Below are 21,374 nucleotides of genomic sequence, written 5' to 3' on the forward strand. Positions count from 1 at the left end.
GAGGAAGATGATGGAGAGTTGGTTTTGTGATCGGGAACCTGTAAAGCAGTGCTAGGACCCTTGCTGTTTCTTATATACAGTAACAATTTGGATATGCCATCTTTTTGCAGCTACCATTGGGCGGGAGGTACAAAAACTAGTAAGTTTGCAGATGACACAAAAGTAGGTAGTTGTTGATTGTGAGGAAGATAGTCTTAGGCTACAGAATGATACTGATCAGTTGGTAAAATGAGCAAAGCAATGGCAGATGAAATTTAATCCTGATGTGCAAGGTTATGCAGCCTGGGAGTTATAGCAAGCATAGAACATACACAATGAATGGTGGGGCCTTGGGGATCTTCTGAAGAACAGAGGGACCTTGGTAACCAAAGATCCCTGAGGATGGCTGCACAGAGAGATAAGGTGATTTAAAAAAAAGGCATATATGATACTTGCCTTCATTAGCCAGGGCATAGAATATAAGAACAGGAAGGTAATGATACAACACACAAAGCGCTGGAGGAACTTTGTGTCGTGCCAGATTCCAGCATCTGCAGTCTCTTGTGTGTCCAGGTAATGATACAATTTTAGTTGGGCCACAGCGGGAGTACTTGGTACCATTCTGGTCATCACACCTTAGGAAGGACATGATTGCACTGAAGTGGTGCAGAGGAGATTCACCAGAATGTTGCCTGGGCTGGAGCATTTCAGTTATGAGGTGAGACTGGATGGGTTGGGTTTGTTTTCCTTGAAACGGAGGAGGCTGATGGGGAATCTGATAGAGGTGTACTAAATTATGAGGTGCACAGATAGGGTAGATAGCAGGAATCTTTACTTCATAACAAGGGTGACTAAAATCAGAGGGAATAAGTTTAGAATGAAGAGGTGAGAGGTTTAGAGGGGATCTGAGGAAAAGTTTTTTCACCCAGAGGATGTTTGGAATTTGCCACCACCACCCATTGCATGAGTGCTTGAATCACCATGGTATAGAAGGCTATGGACCAAGTGCTGATAAATGAGATTAGTGTGGGTAGGTACTCGATGTTGGGCTGAAGGGCATATTTCTGTATTCTAATCACTATACATCTGTGAGACACAGGAAGGACGTGTTAAACTTTTACAGGAATAAATGAGCTGCTTGTGTCTTTGTTGCAACCAGTGCTTTGGTCGTGCCGGGTGGTCTGTATGGTTTAATTCTTGACTTCTGCAGTGGTTTTGCTGGATCACTTTAGAGAACAACTATGAATTGATCAGACACCCAAATCTTTAGAATAAGAAATAAGAAGATTTTGTCCCTTAAAGAACATCAGTGAGTGAGATGGATCTTCTTTTAAACTCTGCCACCATTACTTTTACTGACTTATTCCAGATTTACTTAATTCATCAAATTTAAATTCTTTGGCATCCATGACATGATTTGTACTAATGCCTCTGAATGTCTTAACCATTTGTGTTCATGCAGGTTCTGTTAAATGTCTTGCATGAACAATAATGTGTTTGACAATTTAGAATCTGATTTTTAAGGAGTACATGCATGAGACTTTGCTTTGAGCTTTTAGCTCGTAAAAAAATGTATATATTTTATGGCTTAAACTATTTGCACTTTCAAATATTCTGTTAGCAGCTCTTGGTTCCTTCAGACCATTTAGTATTATTATTTTTCAATAAACTTGGTCAAATGCTCAAAGATTTGAGAGGAGTGAAAATAGATCAGAGAGGACATACCAGAGGGCTTGACTACCGAGGCAATTTGGGTGGAACTGAGGAATAAAAAAGGGATGATCATGTTAATGGGACTATATTAGAGATAATATAGTCCCAATAGTCCGCGGAATTTAGAGGAGCAAATTTGTAGACAGATGGCCAACAGTTGTAGGAAATATCAAGTTGTGATTGTAGGTGATTTTGACTTTCCACATACAGTATTGACTGGGGCTCCCATACTGTAAAAGAACAGGATGGGATAGAATTTCTCAAATGTGTTCAGGAAAGTTTCCTTAATCAATATGTAGAGGTCCCAACTAGAGAGAATGATATTGGCTCTCCTGTTAAGGAATGAGACAGGGAAGGTGACAGAAGTAAGTTTAGGGGAACACTTTGGATCTGGTGATCAATTCCATTAGTTTCAAGATAATTATGGAGAAGGATGGGACTGGTCCTAGGGTTAAGATTCTAAACTGGAGGAAGGCTAGTTTTGATGGCATCAGAAGGGATCTGTGGCAGGCGTGCATTGGGATAAGCTGTTTTCTGGCAAAGAGATGCTTGGTAAGTGGGAGGCCTTCAAAAGTGAAATATTGAGAGTACAGCATCTGTATGTTCCTGTTAGAATAAAAGGCAATGCTAACAGGTTTACAGAACCTTGGTTATCAAGGGATATTGAGGCTCTGGTAAAGAAAAAGAAAGTGGTGCATATCAGGTATAGGCAGTTAGGATCAAATGAGGCACTTGAGGAGTATAAGAAATGCAAGAGAACACTTAAGAGAGAAATCAGGAGGGAAAAAAGAGGACATAAGGTTGCTCTGGCAGACAAGGTGAAAGAGAATCCCAAGGTTTCTATAGCTATATTAAGAGCAAAAGGATAGCAAGGGACAAAATTGGTCCTCTTGAAGATCAGCGTGGTCATCTAAGTGTGGAGCCGAAAGAGATGTGGAAGGCCTTAAATGAAATTTTTGTGTCTGTATTTACTCGAGAGATTTACTGGAACTAGTATTTACTAGAACTGAAGAAAAAGAGTAGTGAGGTCATTGACCGTATCTGGATTATGGAAGAGGAGGTGCTTGCTGTCTTGAGGCAAGGTAGGGTGGATAAATCCCCAGGGCCAGACAAGGCGTTCCCCCACGGACCTTGTGGGAGGCTAGTGCAGAAATTGCAGGGGCCCTGGCAGAGATATTTAGAACTTCCTTAGCCATGGGTGAGGTTCCTGAGGACTAGAGGGTAGCTAATGTTATTCCGTTGTTTATGAAGGACTCTCAGAATAAGCCAGGAAATTATTGGCCGGTGAACCTGATGTCAGTTGTGGGTAAATTATTGGAAGGTATACTGAGGGTCAGGATATACAAGTATTTGGATAGACAGGGCATGATTAGGGATGGTCAACATGGCTTTGTTCGTGGCAGGTCATGTCTACCAATCTTATAGAGTTTTTCGAGGAGGTTACCAGGAAGGTTGATCAAGGAAAGGCAGTGGAAGTTGTCTACATGGCCAGGCCTTTGACAAAGTCCCACATGAGAAGCTGGTCCAGAGGTTAAGTCGCTTGGCATTCAGGATGAAGTAGTCATTGGATTCAACGTTGGCTTAGTGGGAGAAGCCAGAGAGTGGTAGTAGATGGTTGTCTCTCTGACTGGAGGCCTGTGACTAATGGTGTGCCTCAGGGATTGGAGTTGGGTCTGTTGTTGTTTATCGTCTATATTAATGATTTTAGATGATAATGTGGTAAACTGGATCAGCAAATATGCAGATGACACCAAGACTGGGGGCATAGTGGACAGCGAGGAAGGCTATCAAAGCTTGCAGCGTGATTTTGACCAGTTAGGAAAAATAGGCTGAAAAATGGCAGATGGAATTTAATGCAGACAAGTGTGAGGTGTTGCACTTCGGGAAGACAAACCAGGGTAAGACTTACACAGTGAACAGTAGGGCTCTGAGGTGTGCAGTAGAACAAGGGGCCCGGGAATACAGATCCATAGTTCCTTGAAAGTGGCATCGTAGGTAGATAGGGTCATGAGGAGAGGTTTTGGCACATTGGCCTTCATAAATCAGGGTATTGAGTACAGGCGTTGGGATGTTATGTTGAAGTTGTACAAGAGGTTGGTGAGGCTGAATTTGGAGTATTGTGTGCAGTTCTGGTCACCTACCTACAGGAAAGATATCAATAAGCTTGAAAGAGTGCAGAGAAAATTTACACGGATGTTGTCAGGGCTTGAGGACTTGTAGGGATAGGTTGAATAGGTTAGGACTTTATTCCCTGGAGTGCAGGAGTATGAGGGCAGATCTTGTACAAAATTATGAGGGGTATAGGTAGGGTGAATGCATGCAGGCTTTTTGCCCTCAGGTTGGTTGAGACTAGAACTAGAGGTCATGGGTTTGGGGTGAAAGGTGAAATATTTAAGGGCAATCTGAGGAGGAACTTCTCTCAGAGGGTGGTGCGAGTGTGGAATGAGCTACCAGGGGAAGTGGTGGATGCAGGTTCAGTAGTAACATTTAAGGTAAGATCTTTATTAGTCACATGTACATCGAAACACACAGTGAAATGCATCTTTGCATAGAGTGTTCTGGGGGCAGCCCACAAGTGTCGCCACACTTCTGGCTCCAACATGGCATGCCCACAACTTCCTAACCTGTACGTCTTTGGAATGTGGGAGGAAACCGGAGCACCCGGAGGAAACCCACGCAGTCACTGGGAGAACATACAAACTCCTTACAGACAGTGGCGGGAATTGAACCCGGGTTGCTGGCTGTGTAATGGCATTACGTTAACTGCTACACTACCGTGCCATTTAAGAGAAGTTTGGATAGAAGACGGATGAGAGAGTTATGGTCTGGGTGCAGGTAGATGGAACTGGACAGTAAACCAGGCTGGCATGAACTAGATGGCCTGAAGGGCCTGTTTCTGTGCTGTAACCCTCTTTGACTCTATCAGGTGCCTTCTGAAGAAAAAAGGGTAGAATAAGATTGATGAGCCAAGAGAACTGTTTCATGCCACATTAATTCTATAGATTACAGGCTGCATCTACTACCTTCTCACAGAAGTAAGCCTTCTGTCAGTATGAAGACAGCACAATTTTAAGTACAACATTTAAATTATGTAATTATATTTTTTCTCATAAATATGATTTCACTGCACAATTCTTAAAATGAAAGGGTTTTGTGCATTTTTGAACTGCTTTCAGAATATAGCAGTAATTGCAATGCCTGAAAATTTTTCAGTTGAACCAAATCATTAGGATTTCAGAATTAGTCATGGGCATTATTAATCTGTACATGAAATATGGCAAGTGAAAAAGAAACATTTATTAATGTAACTTCTCCAATGTCTTTTTGACAAATACTAACATGTATTGCAAGTAAAATGTTCTTTCGCTAGGCAGAATTATCTTTTATGGTATATGTGCAGTTGTTTCCATGGAGTACAGGAAATAACAGCATGTGCCAACCTACCTGGCTTCACTTTACAAACACATTTTGTTTTGCATAGAAACATGGCAGTATGATTTTAAATCAACTTAACTGTTTAGTGTTGTGGGAACTTGAGACCATTTACAGATTGGACCTCACATGAATCTGCAGTCTGGCTCCATTCCCAAACCAAAGTACCATGCGATAATCTATTAGCTTGTCATGTTCTGTTTAGCTTCAAACCTCAGCTTGCTTTTCCTTTTCTTTAGGCTGTGGTCCACTGTGAGCAGCTGAAGAGCGAGTTGTTGCGCCAGAAAGAGGGGCTAGAAAGGGAACTAGCTTGTCAGCAAGAAAAAATTGCAAATGCCAAGAAAGCTGTACAAGAAGAAATGAGGAAAGAGAGAGAAGAGTTGGCATCAAAGGTATGAAAGGCAAATGTTACTACTTTACATTTATAAATCATAATTACCTTGATACACGATTATGCTACTTTTAGAAAACCTCACTGAAATCCTCACCCTTATTTTTAAAAGGTTATAGTCCAGCCGAATATGAACAAAATTTAATTTGATCTGTATCGGCTATCAGAAAGTGAGATAATGGGATCTGTGGGATTTAATTATACACATATTAATAACCATATGAAACATTGCAAAGTGCTGTTTCTATTATGTCCAGTAGGTGGGGGTGAAGCCTGATGAGATGGAATTTACTTCTCCACAGCAATTTTATTGGCACCATTTTATATTATAACCAACTAAAGTGGTGTTGTATCAAGGGATAAACATTTCTTTCGCAGCAAACTCCTACAGCTTTGAAGCATAATAATGAAAGTGCATACTATATAAATATTATTTTGCAAATCTATCAAATTTTGTGGGGCATTTTTCTTTTGACGTTCTTGCGCTTCTCGGTTTGACTGATATTCATGAGGCCTGAGCTATTTGGGTCAGTTGGAGGTAGGTTATTTGAATGTGTGTAAAGTTCCGTTAATACAATTTTTGTACCATCTCACTCTATACTTGGCAAGACTATTCTCTGTTTTAAAATAATGCAATGCACTGCACTTTATTTCTTCCAACCCTTGCTTCTATCCACTCTTATAATTGCCCACTCTCAGGGCACTATTAACAACTACTGCTTTCCATCCATGTACACCAATCCAACCCCTCATCTTGCTTGTGTTGGGGATTAGGAGTAGTAATAAGACAACACTCTAAGAACTTCAGTGTACTTGCTGTCACTAATTACGTCCATGGGGGTTACACATCTATACTATTGAGATAAACTAAGAAAATATGAGGAAATCACTCTAGTATATTAAACAAAATTGGGGGTCATTGACCAAAAAGAGAATAATTCACATAAAATGATTACCTCAGATAGGACCTATTAATAGCATTTATTACTTCAAGTATAAACATATCTATCATTTAAAGGCACTAAAACAAAACAAGAAAAGTGACCCTGCTATTACTAGTCAGAGAAGATGAGGGTAGAGCTAGATCAAAGGAAAAGGCTTTTAATGTTGCCAAAAACAGCAGTAAGCCAGAGGATAGGAAAAAATTCAATAATTTACTAGAGGACCAAGTCTAGCAAGTAACATAAAAGCAGATTTCGGAAGCTTTTACAATTATGTAGAAAAGAAAAAAAAATGCAAAAGTTCATCTGGTTCCTTGTATTCTGAGATGGGAGAAATTGTATTGGTCAATAAGGAAATAGAGAAATTAAACAGGCTGATTTAGGAAAACTTCCCTGAAATATTGGACAACAACAGTTCTAGAACAAAATGGGGAGGTGAAAGAATTGAGCATGGTTTTTTTTAAAGTACTGGAGAAAATGATGAGAGCCCAAAGTTGATTTTAAACTCCTCAGGAATTGGTACTGGTACTGCAGATGCAGATGTTCAGAGACTATTAATGATTTGGATGAAACGGCCTTGTTAATGTGTCCAGGTTTGTTGGTATTTGTTTATTATTGTCACTTGTACCAAGGGTACAGTGAAAAACTTGTCTTGCATACTGTTTGTACAGATTAATTCATTACACAATGCATTGAGGTAGTATAGGGTAAAAACAGAATACAGAGTAAAGTGTCACAGCTACAAAGGAAGTGCAGTGCAGGTAGACAATAAGGTGCAAGGTCATGACGAGGTAGATTGTGCGGTCAAAAGTCCATATCTCATCGTATTAGGGAACCGTTCAATAGTCTTATCACAGCAGGATAGAAGCTGTCCTTGAGCCTGGTGATATGTGCCCTCAGGCTCCTGTATCTTCTACCTGATGGGAGAGGGGAGAAGAGAGAATGACCCGGGTGGGTGGGGTCTTTGATTATGCTGGCTGCTTCACCAAGGCAGCGAGAAGTGTAGACTTCATGGAGGGGAGGCTGGTTTCCATGATGTGCTGGGCTGTATCCACAACTCTCTCTGCAGTTTCTTGCGGCCCCAGGCAGAGGAGTTGCCATACCAAGCCATGATGCATCCAGATAGGATGCTTTCTAGGGCGTATCGATAAAAGTTGGTGAGTGTCAAAGGGGACATGCCAAATTTCTTTAGCCTCGTGGGGAAGTAGAAGTGCTGGTGAGCTTTCTTGGCCGTGGCATCTACGTGGTTTGTTAATACAAAGTTAGCTAGCAGTGTGACTTGTGAGGAGAATGCAGAAAGGTTCCAGAGCAGGCAGGCTAAGTAAATGTGTGAAGAAATGGCAGATAAAATATAAATTGAAAAAATGTGGAGTCATCTATTTTGGCAGGAAGACAAAATATGTTTCTAAATATTGAGAGTTTGGAAGGTGTTGTGTTCAGAGGGGCCTTGGTGTGAAAGATACTGAAAGTTAATGTGCAGCGTATAATCAAGAAAGCAAATACGATGTTGGCCTTTAGTGCTCAAATGCTCTTGCAATAGAGTAAAGGTGCCTCGCTGTAAGTGTGAGAGGCTGAATCTGGAACTCCTCATCTGGAGTATTACATACAGGTAGTGTATCCCTACCTAAAGAAGGATCTGCTTGTGACAGAGGGGTTGAAACAAAGATTAATCAGGTTTATTTCTGGGATGGGGAATTTGTTCTGTGAGCGATAAAGCAGAATGGACCTTTTACACTTAAGTGTAGAAGGGTGAGAGGTTATCTCATTGAAATACCCAAAATACTTAAGGGACTTGACAAGATAGATGCAGGAATGATGTTTCCCTTATCTGGAGTGTCTGGAACTGGGGGATCACAGTCTCAAAATTAGGAATTGGCTATTCAGGGTGAGGAGAAGAAAACTTCATCCAGTAAAGTCTCTAGCCAAGTGGTCTGTGGAGGCTCGATTGTCAAATATATTTAAGACAGAGATTGATAGATTTTTTGGGTTTTCAGCAGATGTAGGGGCATATGTAGATGCACAGCAAAGTGAGGCTGAGGTAAAATGTAAGCTGTGATCTTACTGAATGCAGAGGAAGCTCAAGGGTCTGAGCCTGCTTTCATTTCTTATATTTTTATGTAAGATAAAGAAGAGTAATAATTAGTAACTCTGTGCTGTTTGATATTAATTGTCAATATATGTTAAGGCAATTTTTAACAGTAAAGTAATGGCAAAATAATACAATGCATGTTTCAATACCTAGTGACTGAGAGAAAACGTATGTTAACATACTCTGGTTTAGAGATTTTTTTTTCCCCCTCATCCACACACAAACCCATATGCACTTTGGTGCCTTGATTACTAAATATACATCTTTTTAAATTAATTTTTGTCATCTGGCATTACAAGCAAGACCAGCATCTATTACCCATACCTAATTGCTCTTGAGAAGGTGGTGATGAGCTACCACTTCGAACCACTGTGAAGGTACTCCCACATTGCTGTTGAAGAGGAAGTTCCAGGATTTAGACTCAGCAACGATGAAGGCCCAGTAATACATTTCAGAGTCAGGATGGCGTGCAATTTGAAGGGGAGCCTGCAGTTGGTGGTGATCCCATACATCTGTCTTTGACCTCTTTGGTGGTAGAAGTCATTGGTTTGGGAGGTGCTGTTGGAGTAGTCTGGCCAGTAAGTGCAATACATTTTGTAGGTAGTACATGTTGCGGCCACTGAGCATGAGTATTGGAAGCAATGAGTTTCATCTTGCAGAGTCGGGATTTGGAGCGGGAGCTTTGAAAAGAGGTGAGTCTCTAAGAGTCTATAAGAGGCACATTTTCAAATTGTTACCACTGTCATCAAGGCAAAGCGTGTTGCACTACTAGAGCATAAACGCCACCCCACCCAGGCAACAATGCAAGCTCTAAGGACAGCAAGAAGCAGGGCTCAGAAAACAGCCAGACGCTGTGCAAATGACTACTGGCTACAACTCTGCGAAAGCATCCAGTATTCATTTGACACAGGCAACATCCGTGGAATGAACGAGGGGATCAAGAAAGCCATCGGTCCAACCCAGAGCAAGTCAGTACCACTGAAAACCAAAACAGGCGAGACCATCAAAGACAAAGGCAAGCAGATGGAGAGATGGGCGGAGCATTACTCTAAACCCTACTCCAGGGAAAACAGCATCTTGGACAGCGCGCTAGACGCCGTGGAATGCCTCCCTATCATAGAGGGACTGGATGCACTGCCAAAGAGCTGAGTAAAGCCATCGACAGCCTGCCCACTGGGAAGGCACCTGGATTGGACGGCATTCCACCAGAGGCCATCAAGTGCGCAAAGGGTGTCCTACTAAACCACCTGCACGAACTACCCTGCCAGTGCTGGAACGAGAGCAGTGCCACAGGACATGAGACTGCAACATTGTCACCCTATATAAGAACAAAGGAGACAGAAGCGACTGTAACAACTACAGGGGGATCTCTTTGCTGAGCATCGTCGGGAAAGTTTTTGCCCGTGTGGTCCTGAACAGACGGCAGAAGATCGCCAGAAGGGTATATCCTGAATCTCAGTGTCGCTTCAGGTCAGAACACTCTACAATCAACATGATCTTCTCCCTTCAACAGCTACGAGAGAAATGCAGAGAGCAAAGACAACCGCTCTACGTTGCTTTCATTGACCTCATGAAGACCTTCGACCTTGTGAGCAGAGATGGCCTGTTCAGAATCCTCACCAGGATTGACTGTCCCTTGAGGCTCCTCAGGATAGTTCAGTCATTCCACACAGATATGAAAGGCGTCATTCAGTTTGATGGCTCTTCTTCGGAGGCCTTCAACATCCGCAGCGGTGTGAAGCAGGGCTGTGTGCTTGCCCCACCCTGTTCGGCATCATCTTCGCAGTCATGCTGAAGCACACCTTTGAAACGTCAACAGATGGTGTCTACCTCCACACCAGATCGGACGGGAGGCTGTTCAGTCTGTCCCAGCTAAGGGCAAAAACCAAGGTTCACGAAGTACTCATCAGGGACACGTTGTTTGCAGACGACACGGCACTGGCAACACACTATGAAGAGCAACTGCAAAGCCTCATGGACAGCTTCTCAAGAGCCTCCCAGGATTTTAGGTTGACCATCCTGAAGAAGACGAACGTTTTGGGTCAAGGTGTTGAGCACCCCCCTGCCATTACCGTCGACAGCTACGAGTTGGAGGTAGTCCATGAGTTCACATACCTTAGCTCCACCATCACGGATAGTCTCTCCCTAGACTCCAAGATCAACAGATGGATCGGACGAGCAGTCTCAACATTTGCCAGGTTGGCAAAGCGAGTCTGGGAGAACAGAAAGCTGACAACATGCACCAAGGTTGCAGTCTACAGGGCCTCCGTCCTCAGCACGCTGCTTTATAGCAGCGAGACCTGGAGCCTCTACTCCAGACAGGAGCGACGTCTTAATGCCTTCCAGCTTCGTAGCCTGAGATGCATCCTGGACATCAAGTGGACTGACAAAGTCACCAACAACGAGGTCCTGACCCTCGCTCAGATACCCAGCCTCTTCACCTTGCTTCAACAACGCCGTCTCCGCTGGCTGGGCCACGTACATCGCATGCCAGACGGGAGGATCTCGAAAGACCTGCTGTACAGGGAGTTGGCCTTCGGCAAGAGAGCGCAAGGATGGCCCCATCTTCACTTCAAAGATGTCTGCAAGATAGATATGAAGTCACTGAACATGAACATCGAGAGGTGGAAAGAAATTGCAAGCGATCACTCTCGCTGGAGGCTGGAACTACACAGAGGTCTGAAACGAGGAGAAGAGAAGCTGAGGCTAGCTGCTGAAGAAAAGCGCACTCGCTGGAAAAACAGCACCAAAGCGACACAGGAGGACAGCGCCTTCAAGTGCAGTCGCTGCAGCCGAGACTGTCACTCCCGTGTAGGCCTCTACAGTCACAACAGACGCTGGTCTACCACTACCAACTGAAGCAAGACTCTCCATGTGCAGATCCATGGTCTCGCGAGACTAACAAATGCCACCACGTGTAATAGTTGATTGGCTAATTAACAGCAGCCAATAAAAGGAAGGTAGTTATAAGCAGAGCAGCCATTGTGTGAGTGGACCAGAGTTAGAATGGAGCACTTGAGGCTTTGGCTCAAAAGGCATCAACCAGCGGAGGTGGAGGCTAAGGTAAGTCTCTGGTAAGTTTCTTTGTCTGTCTTTCTTTCTTTGATTTTTTTCCTTTAGTGCCAGGCTAGAGTAGTTAGAATGGCTCCAGGGCCAGTGGTGTGTTCATCTTGTGAGATATGGGAGTTCTGGGAAACCTCCAGTCTCCCTGATAGCTACATCTGCACAAGGTGCATTCAGCTGCAGCTCCTTACAGACAGTGTTCGGGAACTGGAGCTGCAACTGGATGACCTTCGGCTCCTATGAGAGAACGAGGAGTTCATAGATGAGAGCTACAGGGAGGCAGTCCTCTGAAGCTGCAGGAGGCAAGTAGCTGGGTGACTGTCAGGAGAATAGGCAGGTAGTGCAGAGTACCCCTGTGGACATTGCCCTCAATAACAGGTATACTGCTTTGGATACTGTTGGGGCGGGGGGGACCTACCAGGGGAAAGCCGTGGTGACCAGATCTCTGGCACTGATCCTGGTTGTGGGCTGCAAAGGGAAGGGGGGAGAAGAGGAGAGCGGTAGTGATAGGAGATTCAATAGTAAAGGGGGCAGACAGGAGATTCTGTGGATGTGAAAGAGACTCCCAAATGGTATGTTGCCTCCCGGGCGCCAGGGTCAGGGACATCTCAGATCGGGTCCACAGCATTCTGAGGGGGAAGGGTGAACAGCCAGAAGTCATGGTACATATTGGTACCAATGACATAGGTAGGAAAAGAGATGAGGTCCTGAAGAGGGAATATAGGGTGCTAGGTAGGAAGCTGAAAAGCAGGACCTCAAGGGTAGTAATCTCTGGATTTCTTCCTGTGCCATACGCCAGTGAGGGTAAGAATAGATTGATTTGGCAGATGAACGTGTGGCTGAGGAGTTGGTGCAGGGGGCAGGTTTTCAGATTTGTGGATCATTGGGATCTCTTCTGGGGAAGGTACAACCTGTACAAAAGGGACGGGTTATACCTGAACTGGAGGGGCACCAATATTCTTGTGGGCAGCTTAGCTAGAGTTGTTAGGAAGGGTATAAACTAGTTTGGCAGGGGCATGGGAACCTGAATGATAGGTCAGAGGTTGGTGCATTTAGTGTACAAGTAGATGCAGCATGTAGAAAGATTGAGGAAGGAGCGGCAGTTGAAAGGGCAAAATTGCGGTCAGTTGGATGGGCTGAAGTGTGTCTACTTTAATGCGAGAAGTATCAGGAACAAGGGTGAGGAACTTAGAGCATGGGTAAGTGCATGGAACTACGACATGGTGACCATTGCAGAGATTTGGATGTAACAAGAACAGGAATGGCTGCTGGATATTCCAGGGTTTAGATGTTTCAAAAGAGACAGGGATGGAGGTAAAAGAGGTTGAAGAGTGGCTTTGCTGATGAGGGACAGTATCACAGCTGTAGAAAGGGAGGATGTCCTGGAGGGATCGTCTACTGAGTCAGTGTGGGTGGAAGTCAGACACGGGAATTACAGGCCAGTGTGTCTTTCTTCAGTGATGGGCAAATTACTGGAGAAGATTCTTAGAGACAGGATTTATGGGCATTTTCAGAAGCATAGGCTGATTAGGGACAGTCAGCATGGCTTTATGAGGGGCAGGTTGTGCCTCACGAGCCTGATTGAGTTCTTTGAAGATGTGACAAAGCACATTGATGAAGGTAGAGCAGTGGATGTGGTGTACATGGATTTTAGCAAGGTGTTTGATAAGGTTCCTTATGGAAGGCTCATTCAGAAAGTCAGGAGGCATGGAATCCAGGGAAACCTGGCTGTGTGGATTCAGAATTGGCTTGCCCATAGGTGGTTGTAGATAGAGCGTATTCTGCCTGGAGGTCGGTGACCGGTGGTGTTCTGCAGGTATCTGTTCTGGGACCCCTGCTCTTTGTGATTTTTTTTATATACATATAAATGATTTGGATGAGGATGTGGAAGGGTGGGTTAGTAAGTTTGCTGATGACGCGAAGGTTGGTGGTGTTGTGGATAGTGTGGAAGGTTGCTGTAAGTTACAGCAGGACATTGATAGGATGCAGAGCTGGGCTGTGAAGTGACAGATGGAGTTCAACCTGGATAAGTGTGAAGTGATAACTTTGGACGATCGAATTTGAAGGCAGGATACAAGGTTAATGGCAGGACTCTTAGCAGTATGGAGGAACAGAGGGATCTTGGGGTCCACGTCCATAGATCTCTCAAGGTTGCCATGCAGGTCGATAGGGTTGTTAAGAAGGCGTATGGTATGTTGGCCTTCATTAGTTGGGGTGTTGAGTTCAAGAGCCTCAAGGTAGTATTGCAGCTCTATAGAACTTTGGTTAGACCACGTTTGGAGTATTGTGTTCATTTCTGGTCGCCTCATTATAGGAAGGATGTGGAAGCTTTAGTGAGGGTGCAGAGGCAATTTACCAGGATGCTGCCTGGATTGGAGAGCATGTCTTATGAGGACAGGTTGAGCGAGCTGGGGCTTTTCTCTTTGGAGAGGAGGAGGATGAGAAGTGACTTGATAGAGGTGTACAAGATGATAAGAGGCATAGATAGAGTGCACAGTCAGAGACTTTCCCAGGGCAAAAATGGCTCATACGAGAGGGCATAATTTTAAGGTGATTGGAGGAAGGTATGTGAGGATGTCAGAGGTAAGTTTTTTTTTTACATAGAGTGGTGGGTGCATGGAATGCACCGCCGGCAGAGGTGGTGGAGGCAGATACGTTAGGGACATTTAAGAGACTCTTTAAGCACATGAATGATGGAGAAATGGAGAGTTATGTGGGAGGAAAGGGTTAGATAGATTTTAGAGCAGGATAAAATGTCAGCACAACATCATGGGCTGAAGGGCCTGTACTGTGCTGTAATGCTGTATGTGATTGATAGTGTGCCAGTCAAGCAGGCTGCTGTGTCCTGGATGGTGTCGAGCTCCTCATCCAGGCAACTGAAGGATATTCCACCTCACTCCTGACTCTTCCTAGTTGATGGTGTAAAGGGCTGGGTGTCAGAAGGCAGTCCTTTGCTGCAGGACACCCAGCCCTTGTAGCTACAGTATTTATGTGGCTGATCCAATTGAGTTTCTGGTCCATGGTGACTAAGAATATTGCTAATGGCAGACTCTGTCTCTTTTGACAGAAATAGTCATTGTTTGGCACCTTTGTGACATGAGTGTTATTGTTATTTGAAACGTAGCACCTCATATCTGAATGCTGTCTTTTATTTAAATATGATGCTGAGGACAATCTGAAAAGAACCCTGGAGAAACAAGGTTATAAAGCATCATGCATTGTGCTAATCCTTGTATTAATCAATGAAATTTAAGTTTGGGGAGGAAAGTGATGATTTAGTATGAAAGATCAAGTTTGATACATGAAATAAGTCCATTTTCTCCCCACACTACTAATGTTTATGCAGCTTTTAAGGAGTTTATTCCAAAACCCTTCTATTGACAAATGTCCAGTTTTTATTGCACTGTTATACTCTGACTGATCCTCTGAATTTAGTTGTAAATGTACTCTGGTGTCATCTGGTGGAGAAATAAGATATATTTATTGGTGTACGGTGATTCGTGTAGCTTTTGTTCAATTTACAAGGCATTGTAAAGTTAAATATCACCTCAAATTAAATGACAATTAATATTTATTACTCTTCAAAAAATAAGTGTGTTTTGTTGCTGTTCTGGCTTTGACATTGCACTGTGTGGGTAATAAATTATATACCTTAATGCCTCCATTACAATAATAGAGAAAGAATATGTGAACACATTATCCTTGAATACCAGTGAAAGCATAATAACCTAAGAAATCCTTACATTTGTATAATTAATGTTTTTTTTCCCCTTGTGGATCAGAATTATCTACATTGCTCTTTGGTTTAAGTGTCATTTGTATATTTAAATTATTTCTTCCTTTGTCATTCTGGACCTGACGTCTTTAACGCATTCCTTGATGGTCTCCTGAGCATTATCCTAATTTGTCAAAATAAAAACAAACCATCTATGTTCTGTCTGATTTAAGCAGATTGTCACCTTCGCCTCTAATCTCGCAGGTCAATTTTGGAGATTCTTCCTGCCCTCATGGGCTATCCAAGGTGATTGCTGAATCATTGAGGGTCTTATGCCACTCTAAACCTGTGAGAAAGCACTCAAAAGGTTGTATGTTTGCCAGCTTTGCAGTGTGCCATAGTCAATCCAATCAAGATTCCTACTTCCTTCTCTCTGTTCCATTTGTACTGCCATAAATCTAACTCTAATTATCTGCAGGGCTGCTTGCCAACTTTTGATTGCTATTGATGTACAAGCAAGTTGCTGGAGAGTTCACAACAGGAGTCTACATTTAGTTTGGTTCTTTTTTTTAATCCCCCAGGGGATGTATCATAGTAGATCATGTTTGCTGTGTAATTATATCACTGTAGTATTTACTAGGAGTAGAGTAGGAGCCTGGGCTCCCCAGGTAGGGTGTGCTTAGACACAGGGTGAGTGTTTTAGAAGTGCATTGGTACTTCACAGTAGGGATTTTGTTATACTTCAAATAAGCTTGTTTTGTAACAAATGGGGGACTAGGATGATTTTTTTTTGTTGCAGTCAGTGGTATTCATTCTGATTGTATTTACCTGAGAAGCATAGACAATTTAATTTGGTGCATATCTGTTGACTATTACTATCCTTGAACAATTCTGTGAAGCCTGACGTTTTGCTTCTATGTTCACTGTTTACTTTGGGCTTTATGTAGCATCCGGTACACTGTCACCTTCTGAGTTTTTAAAGGAAGAAAGTAATAGCAGGTTTTGTGTAACTATGCTTGTGTTCATAGAAGGTTTTCTTTAAGGTGTTCTGTAGGTCTTAAAGGTGTGACATTTTTGGCTTTTGCTTTCCTTCTGAACTTTAAGAATTGGGTTGCAGAAGTAGCCTGCTTGCATTAAATGCAAGTTGGATCTTCTGACTGGTTCCAGGGACCTAGGAAAGTTGAGGGGGAAGCACCATCTATTTATTTGAAAAGGTTACAAAAATAACCCTAAACCCCCAAAAGATCATGATAACTTACTGAGAGCCCAGAGAAATGCAACAAGGTTCTACATTTGTGAAGCTTTATAAGTATGGACCTGTTTTCATTCACTTCCACACCCTGCTGTTCATCTTGCCATTTAAAAGCAAATGGACAAGTACATTAAAGTGCACCAGCATATGTTGCACTAATATGAATGCTGAGATCAAATCCCCAACAATAGTGACTACAATATATATTTTGTTTGTAATGAAGTTGGTCAAATCTGGAATTCTAATTGTGAGCAACACTATTGCAGATAAAATTCATGTTACACTGTTTATTTACAGGTGAGCTGTTTGTCAGAGAATGTTGCATGCCTTGAAGGTCAGTTGCAAAGGCTGATGAGAGAGAAGGATTCAGCATGCAGCCAATTGGAAGCAACTCAGAAGCAGCTAAAATATACCGAGATGGAAATGAACAAGGTATGAAGTTAAGAGTTCTCCAGACTTGGTAACACAATAATCTTGTGCTAGTGCAACACAGATGCTGGAGGAACTCAGCAGGTCAGGCAGCATCTATGGAGAGAAATGGACAGTTGATGTTTTGGGCTGAGACCCTTCCTCAGGACTGAGTCTTGGCCTGAAACGTCAACTGTCCATTTCCCTCCATGGATGCTGCCTAACCTGCTGAGTTCCTCCAGCATTTTGTGTGTTGCTCAAGATTCCAGCATCTCCAGTCTCTCGTGTCCCAATCCTGTGCTAGTAGTCTTTGCTAGTTGTATGTTTGTAAGTAAATGTCAAAGATATTGTAGGGTTAATCTCTCTCGCATCCATGTACCCTCAGGAGAACAGTGTTAACCATTGTAACTGAGTGAATTGACGTTTTTTGCACCGAGAAACCAGCAGACGCTGGAAATCTGAAATAAGAATGCAAAATACTGAAAATACTCAGCAAGCTGGAATCTTGGGGAGAGAAATCTATAGGGAGGAAAACGGAGTTAACATCTCAGGTTAATAACTTTTCATCAGAATTGAGTAAATTGCATTTGTTGTGGATCACCTTGTACTGGGTCCATCATGTATTCTATTTAATAAGTATTCACACAGATATGTATTATGTACTTTTTTTTATATTTTGTAAATAATTCAGAGCTGGTTAAAATCACCTTTGCCCACCCACTGTGGTCAAGTGATGCACAACTTGACTTTGTTCATCATGCGTTTCCTTGTGACACTATTGGTATATTTTTGTGTGTGTGCCCCTACTCTGTAAGAAAAAAACATGCAGGCCATGAGGAAGAGAGAAAGTTATTTATAGCAAAGGAACACTACTGTGGAGTATTTGCCTAGGCATTATTCTGTTTAAATTCATTATTTTTTCACCTTTATATTAAATTACTTATTTATAAAAATTCAAAAATCTATTTTTAGTGTTTTATCCACATAGGTCCTGCCATTTCTTTGATTGCACAAAGTGTATTTCCACATGAACTTGCATCTCCTATCAGTGAAGCTTCTCGATTAACTTGTCTGTCTTTCTGAAGTCTCTTACCATTTCTCCTCACTATTTTCAGTGTATCAGCTGCGAATTTCAAATAATGTATACTTATCCAAATAATTCCTAAATAACAAAAATTAAAATGGAACCAGCATTGTCGTCTTGAATTTGTCACTTCCAATCCAATAACAATTATTTATCCTTGCTCTGTTTCCTGTCAGTCAACCAGTTTCTTAATATATGCCATTACATTTCTTTTGTGGTACATCATACTCATAGCCAAAACAAAAACCCAAAAAATTCCTGGAAACATTCAGCATGTCAGACAGCATCTGTGGAAAAGGAAACAGAGTTAATTTTTCAGCTCAAAGGCCGTCCACCAATACCATAACCAATCCTGCAGCCAGAAGCATGAATATCCATTCTGAAATATTGCTATTTCTGGTATTTGTGTTACAAGGCCAGCAGGCAGCTCAGTTTTAGTATAAAAATATTAAGATTCACATTAGGTAAGCTTTTGGCACTTGTGGAAGGGTGTGGTGAAGATGGGTTGTAGTAGGTTTTGCTAGGGAATGGATTGGTTCATTTAAAACAAAATGAGTTAGTGAAGACTTGGATGTCCTTCAGGACCTGAGAAATGAATAACTGAATATCTTTGGAACTACTGCCCCTCTTCAAGGCTTCTTACTCAACTAACTGGCCATCTTGAGGGCCAAAACCTTGCCGGTTGATGCTAGCAGTTTCAAGTGGAACAGCTGACATTCAGTCATTCAGACTGATTTTTTGAGAGATTTGGGAATTGTTATGCTGGGGAATTAATTGGCTGTCAGATCCTGTGCCAGTCAGACCCTTGTGGTTTTATTGAAGATTCTCGGCCTGCAGATTAGGAGTCATTGGGGAGGATAAGTTTTTTTTTACTCAGCGTCTTAGATTATCCTGTGCTTTTGTTTTAATTAGCTTTTTAAAATTATTCATTTCAATCTTAATAGTTCTTAAATATCTCTGAGTAGAATTCAATGGACAGAAGGCAAAGCTCCACCTTCATTATTGCCTGCCTTCAGTGCATGTTGGGCTGCTTTATGAGTGGAGTCTCAGCAGTATACCACTTCAATACTTAGTAGTCATTTTGACATTGCTGCCTGATTCAAGGATGTGATTGTCTGGCAAGAGTAGCCCCCCACATCTGGCCCAAGGGTATGTGGAGACAATGGGCTGTGATTCTGGTCTGCAGGCCTGGTCCATCAGGATCTGGCCCAAGGGCTTTGGGAATCATCAGTTATAGCTTCAACTAACATCCTTTTTCAGTGTTAGAATTATATTTTGTCACAGTGCTTCAAAAATTTAGTGTTGATTTAATATAGTCTGGATCACTTTTGAAATGTTTCTTCAAATGACTTTTCCCCAATTCCATTTGATTTTCATTATTCTTCTGTTGCAGTTAGCACATTATAATTATGCACTTCACATTTCCCTCTTGAACTGACAATTGCCATTTGAGAAATGATGGGCAGAGATGATTTCTTTTGTGTTTGCTGATGATTTCCATGCTACTTCTTTTGTCTTCGATGTATTCTGGTCCACAGTCACGACTGACGTGTCTTTCTTTGTCTAAGTAACAATAGCCTTGAGGTGGCTGAGCATGCTGCGAAGCCTGAAGGATGAATAACAAGATACAGTTTGTTTTACAGTTGAAGTCTCCTGGTTCCAGTTAGAAAGAAATTGTTAGAGCCCTGTCTATTGACAGTCTAACCACTTTAGAGGATGACTGTGTTTGTAGCATGAAATTAAATGTAAATTTGAGCTGCACGAATTCACTTTCTGTATTTGTAAAAATTCTGTGTCTGATTCCCTTTTTGTTTTTTGGAGTTATAACAATCTCAGAATAGAGTCTTCGTGTTTTCACCAATAAACTACATGGAAAGGTAGATGAAGATGTCATATCACATATAGGTTATTATAGCTATATTAAGCTATGTCAAAATCTATTGATATTAATATTTCAGTGAATACCAGCTATAATGTTTTTCAGTCAATGATTAATAACCTTGTGTCTTCAACCAGTGATTAATGACCTTGTGCCTTCATTTGTTGAGTACATTTTTCACTTGTAATGAAGGTTTTCTTTTTTTAACTTTTTGAATTTTAAGTGATAAGTAAAAATGTTGCAGAAATATTACAGTAATTTCTTTATTAAGACAAACAAATTGTCATTGAGGCAATTTTAATACAGTTTTAATGTTTGATGTTTAATCTGTGTATAACCATTTGAGGACTAGTGCATTAAGAACTACAGAGAATGCAAAAGGTGCATTACTTTCAGTTAAAGTCTCATTTGTGTCTGTTTATGCCTGTTCTTTGTACTGAAAATTTTGATATTGTGTTGTGGCCCAAAAGTTAATGTTCATCTAGTTAACGTGCTTGACATTCATTTTACTTTCCAGTATCAGTTATCTATTTACCATAGTCAGTGACAATACCCTATTATTATAGTCTGGGTAAATTTCCCAAAAAGATCATCTTGTTAGAAATGCCTGATTGCACTGCTCTTTTCAATCAGTGATTCCTTGTATTATTTATTCAGTTGTTATTATTTAAGGAAATAATTGGAACATGAGGGGCAGGGCTGAGTTAATGTTCCTTTTATTAAGTACAATTGTAAGCAGGTGAACACAAGCTGGAAGGTACTGTATCATAATCCATACTCAATTTGCATATATCACTGGTCTTCACAGTCATGTGTTTTACCTTGAACATGGTGTCACTCCACTTCCTGTCACATGCTGAAATAATGCCACCATATTTTAGGAAGAATTCAGGTTGTGAAAAGGAGCCTTTGTGGAAGTCCATGAGACCTTTGACATTTGCTTTTCTTGCAGACGTTGTTGTTTTGAACCAGGCTAACAGAAGTGAGTAAATCTGGTACCAGTCATGGTATGGGTATTTCATATTCTTTCCTATTTCCCTACAATGCAGTAGAAAGTTATTTTAGCCCATTGTGTCTCTGCTGGCTCTAAGAGCCCTCTGATCAGTCCCATTCCCCCACTTACTCATGTGTGACTTATTCTCTTCCACGTGCTCATCAACTTCCCATGCCCCTATTTCTACTGCCACCCACCTGTACTCACGGCAGTTTATAGAAGTCATTTAACCTCACCAGAACGTCTTTAGGATGTGGAAGGAAACCAGAGCACCTGGTGGAACTCGTGCATGGAAAACCTACAGATCATCAGAAGTCACGATTGAATCCTGGTCCCTGGAGCTGGGAGGTATCAGTGCTAATTACCATGTCGGGGTACCATATTGTGGACACTGGCTTGGCTGATAGTACAATCTAACAGGTGCTGGTGCCTGA

General features: G+C 42.0%; 1 protein-coding gene across 2 annotated transcripts in view; it reads left to right on the forward strand.

Annotated features, from left to right (window-relative positions):
• Positions 1–21,374, forward strand: part of sdccag8 (SHH signaling and ciliogenesis regulator sdccag8) — a 312,707-nt gene that overhangs the window by 60,123 nt on the left and 231,210 nt on the right. For both annotated transcript variants that reach the window (XM_052013084.1, XM_052013083.1), the window contains exons 10-11: positions 5,364–5,516; positions 16,873–17,007. In XM_052013084.1, the coding sequence (XP_051869044.1) occupies positions 5,364–5,516; positions 16,873–17,007 (288 nt within the window). The remainder of the gene's footprint in view (positions 1–5,363; positions 5,517–16,872; positions 17,008–21,374) is intronic.

This window comes from Pristis pectinata, chromosome 3 (assembly GCF_009764475.1).
Source record: "Pristis pectinata isolate sPriPec2 chromosome 3, sPriPec2.1.pri, whole genome shotgun sequence".
Lineage (NCBI taxonomy): Eukaryota > Metazoa > Chordata > Chondrichthyes > Rhinopristiformes > Pristidae > Pristis > Pristis pectinata.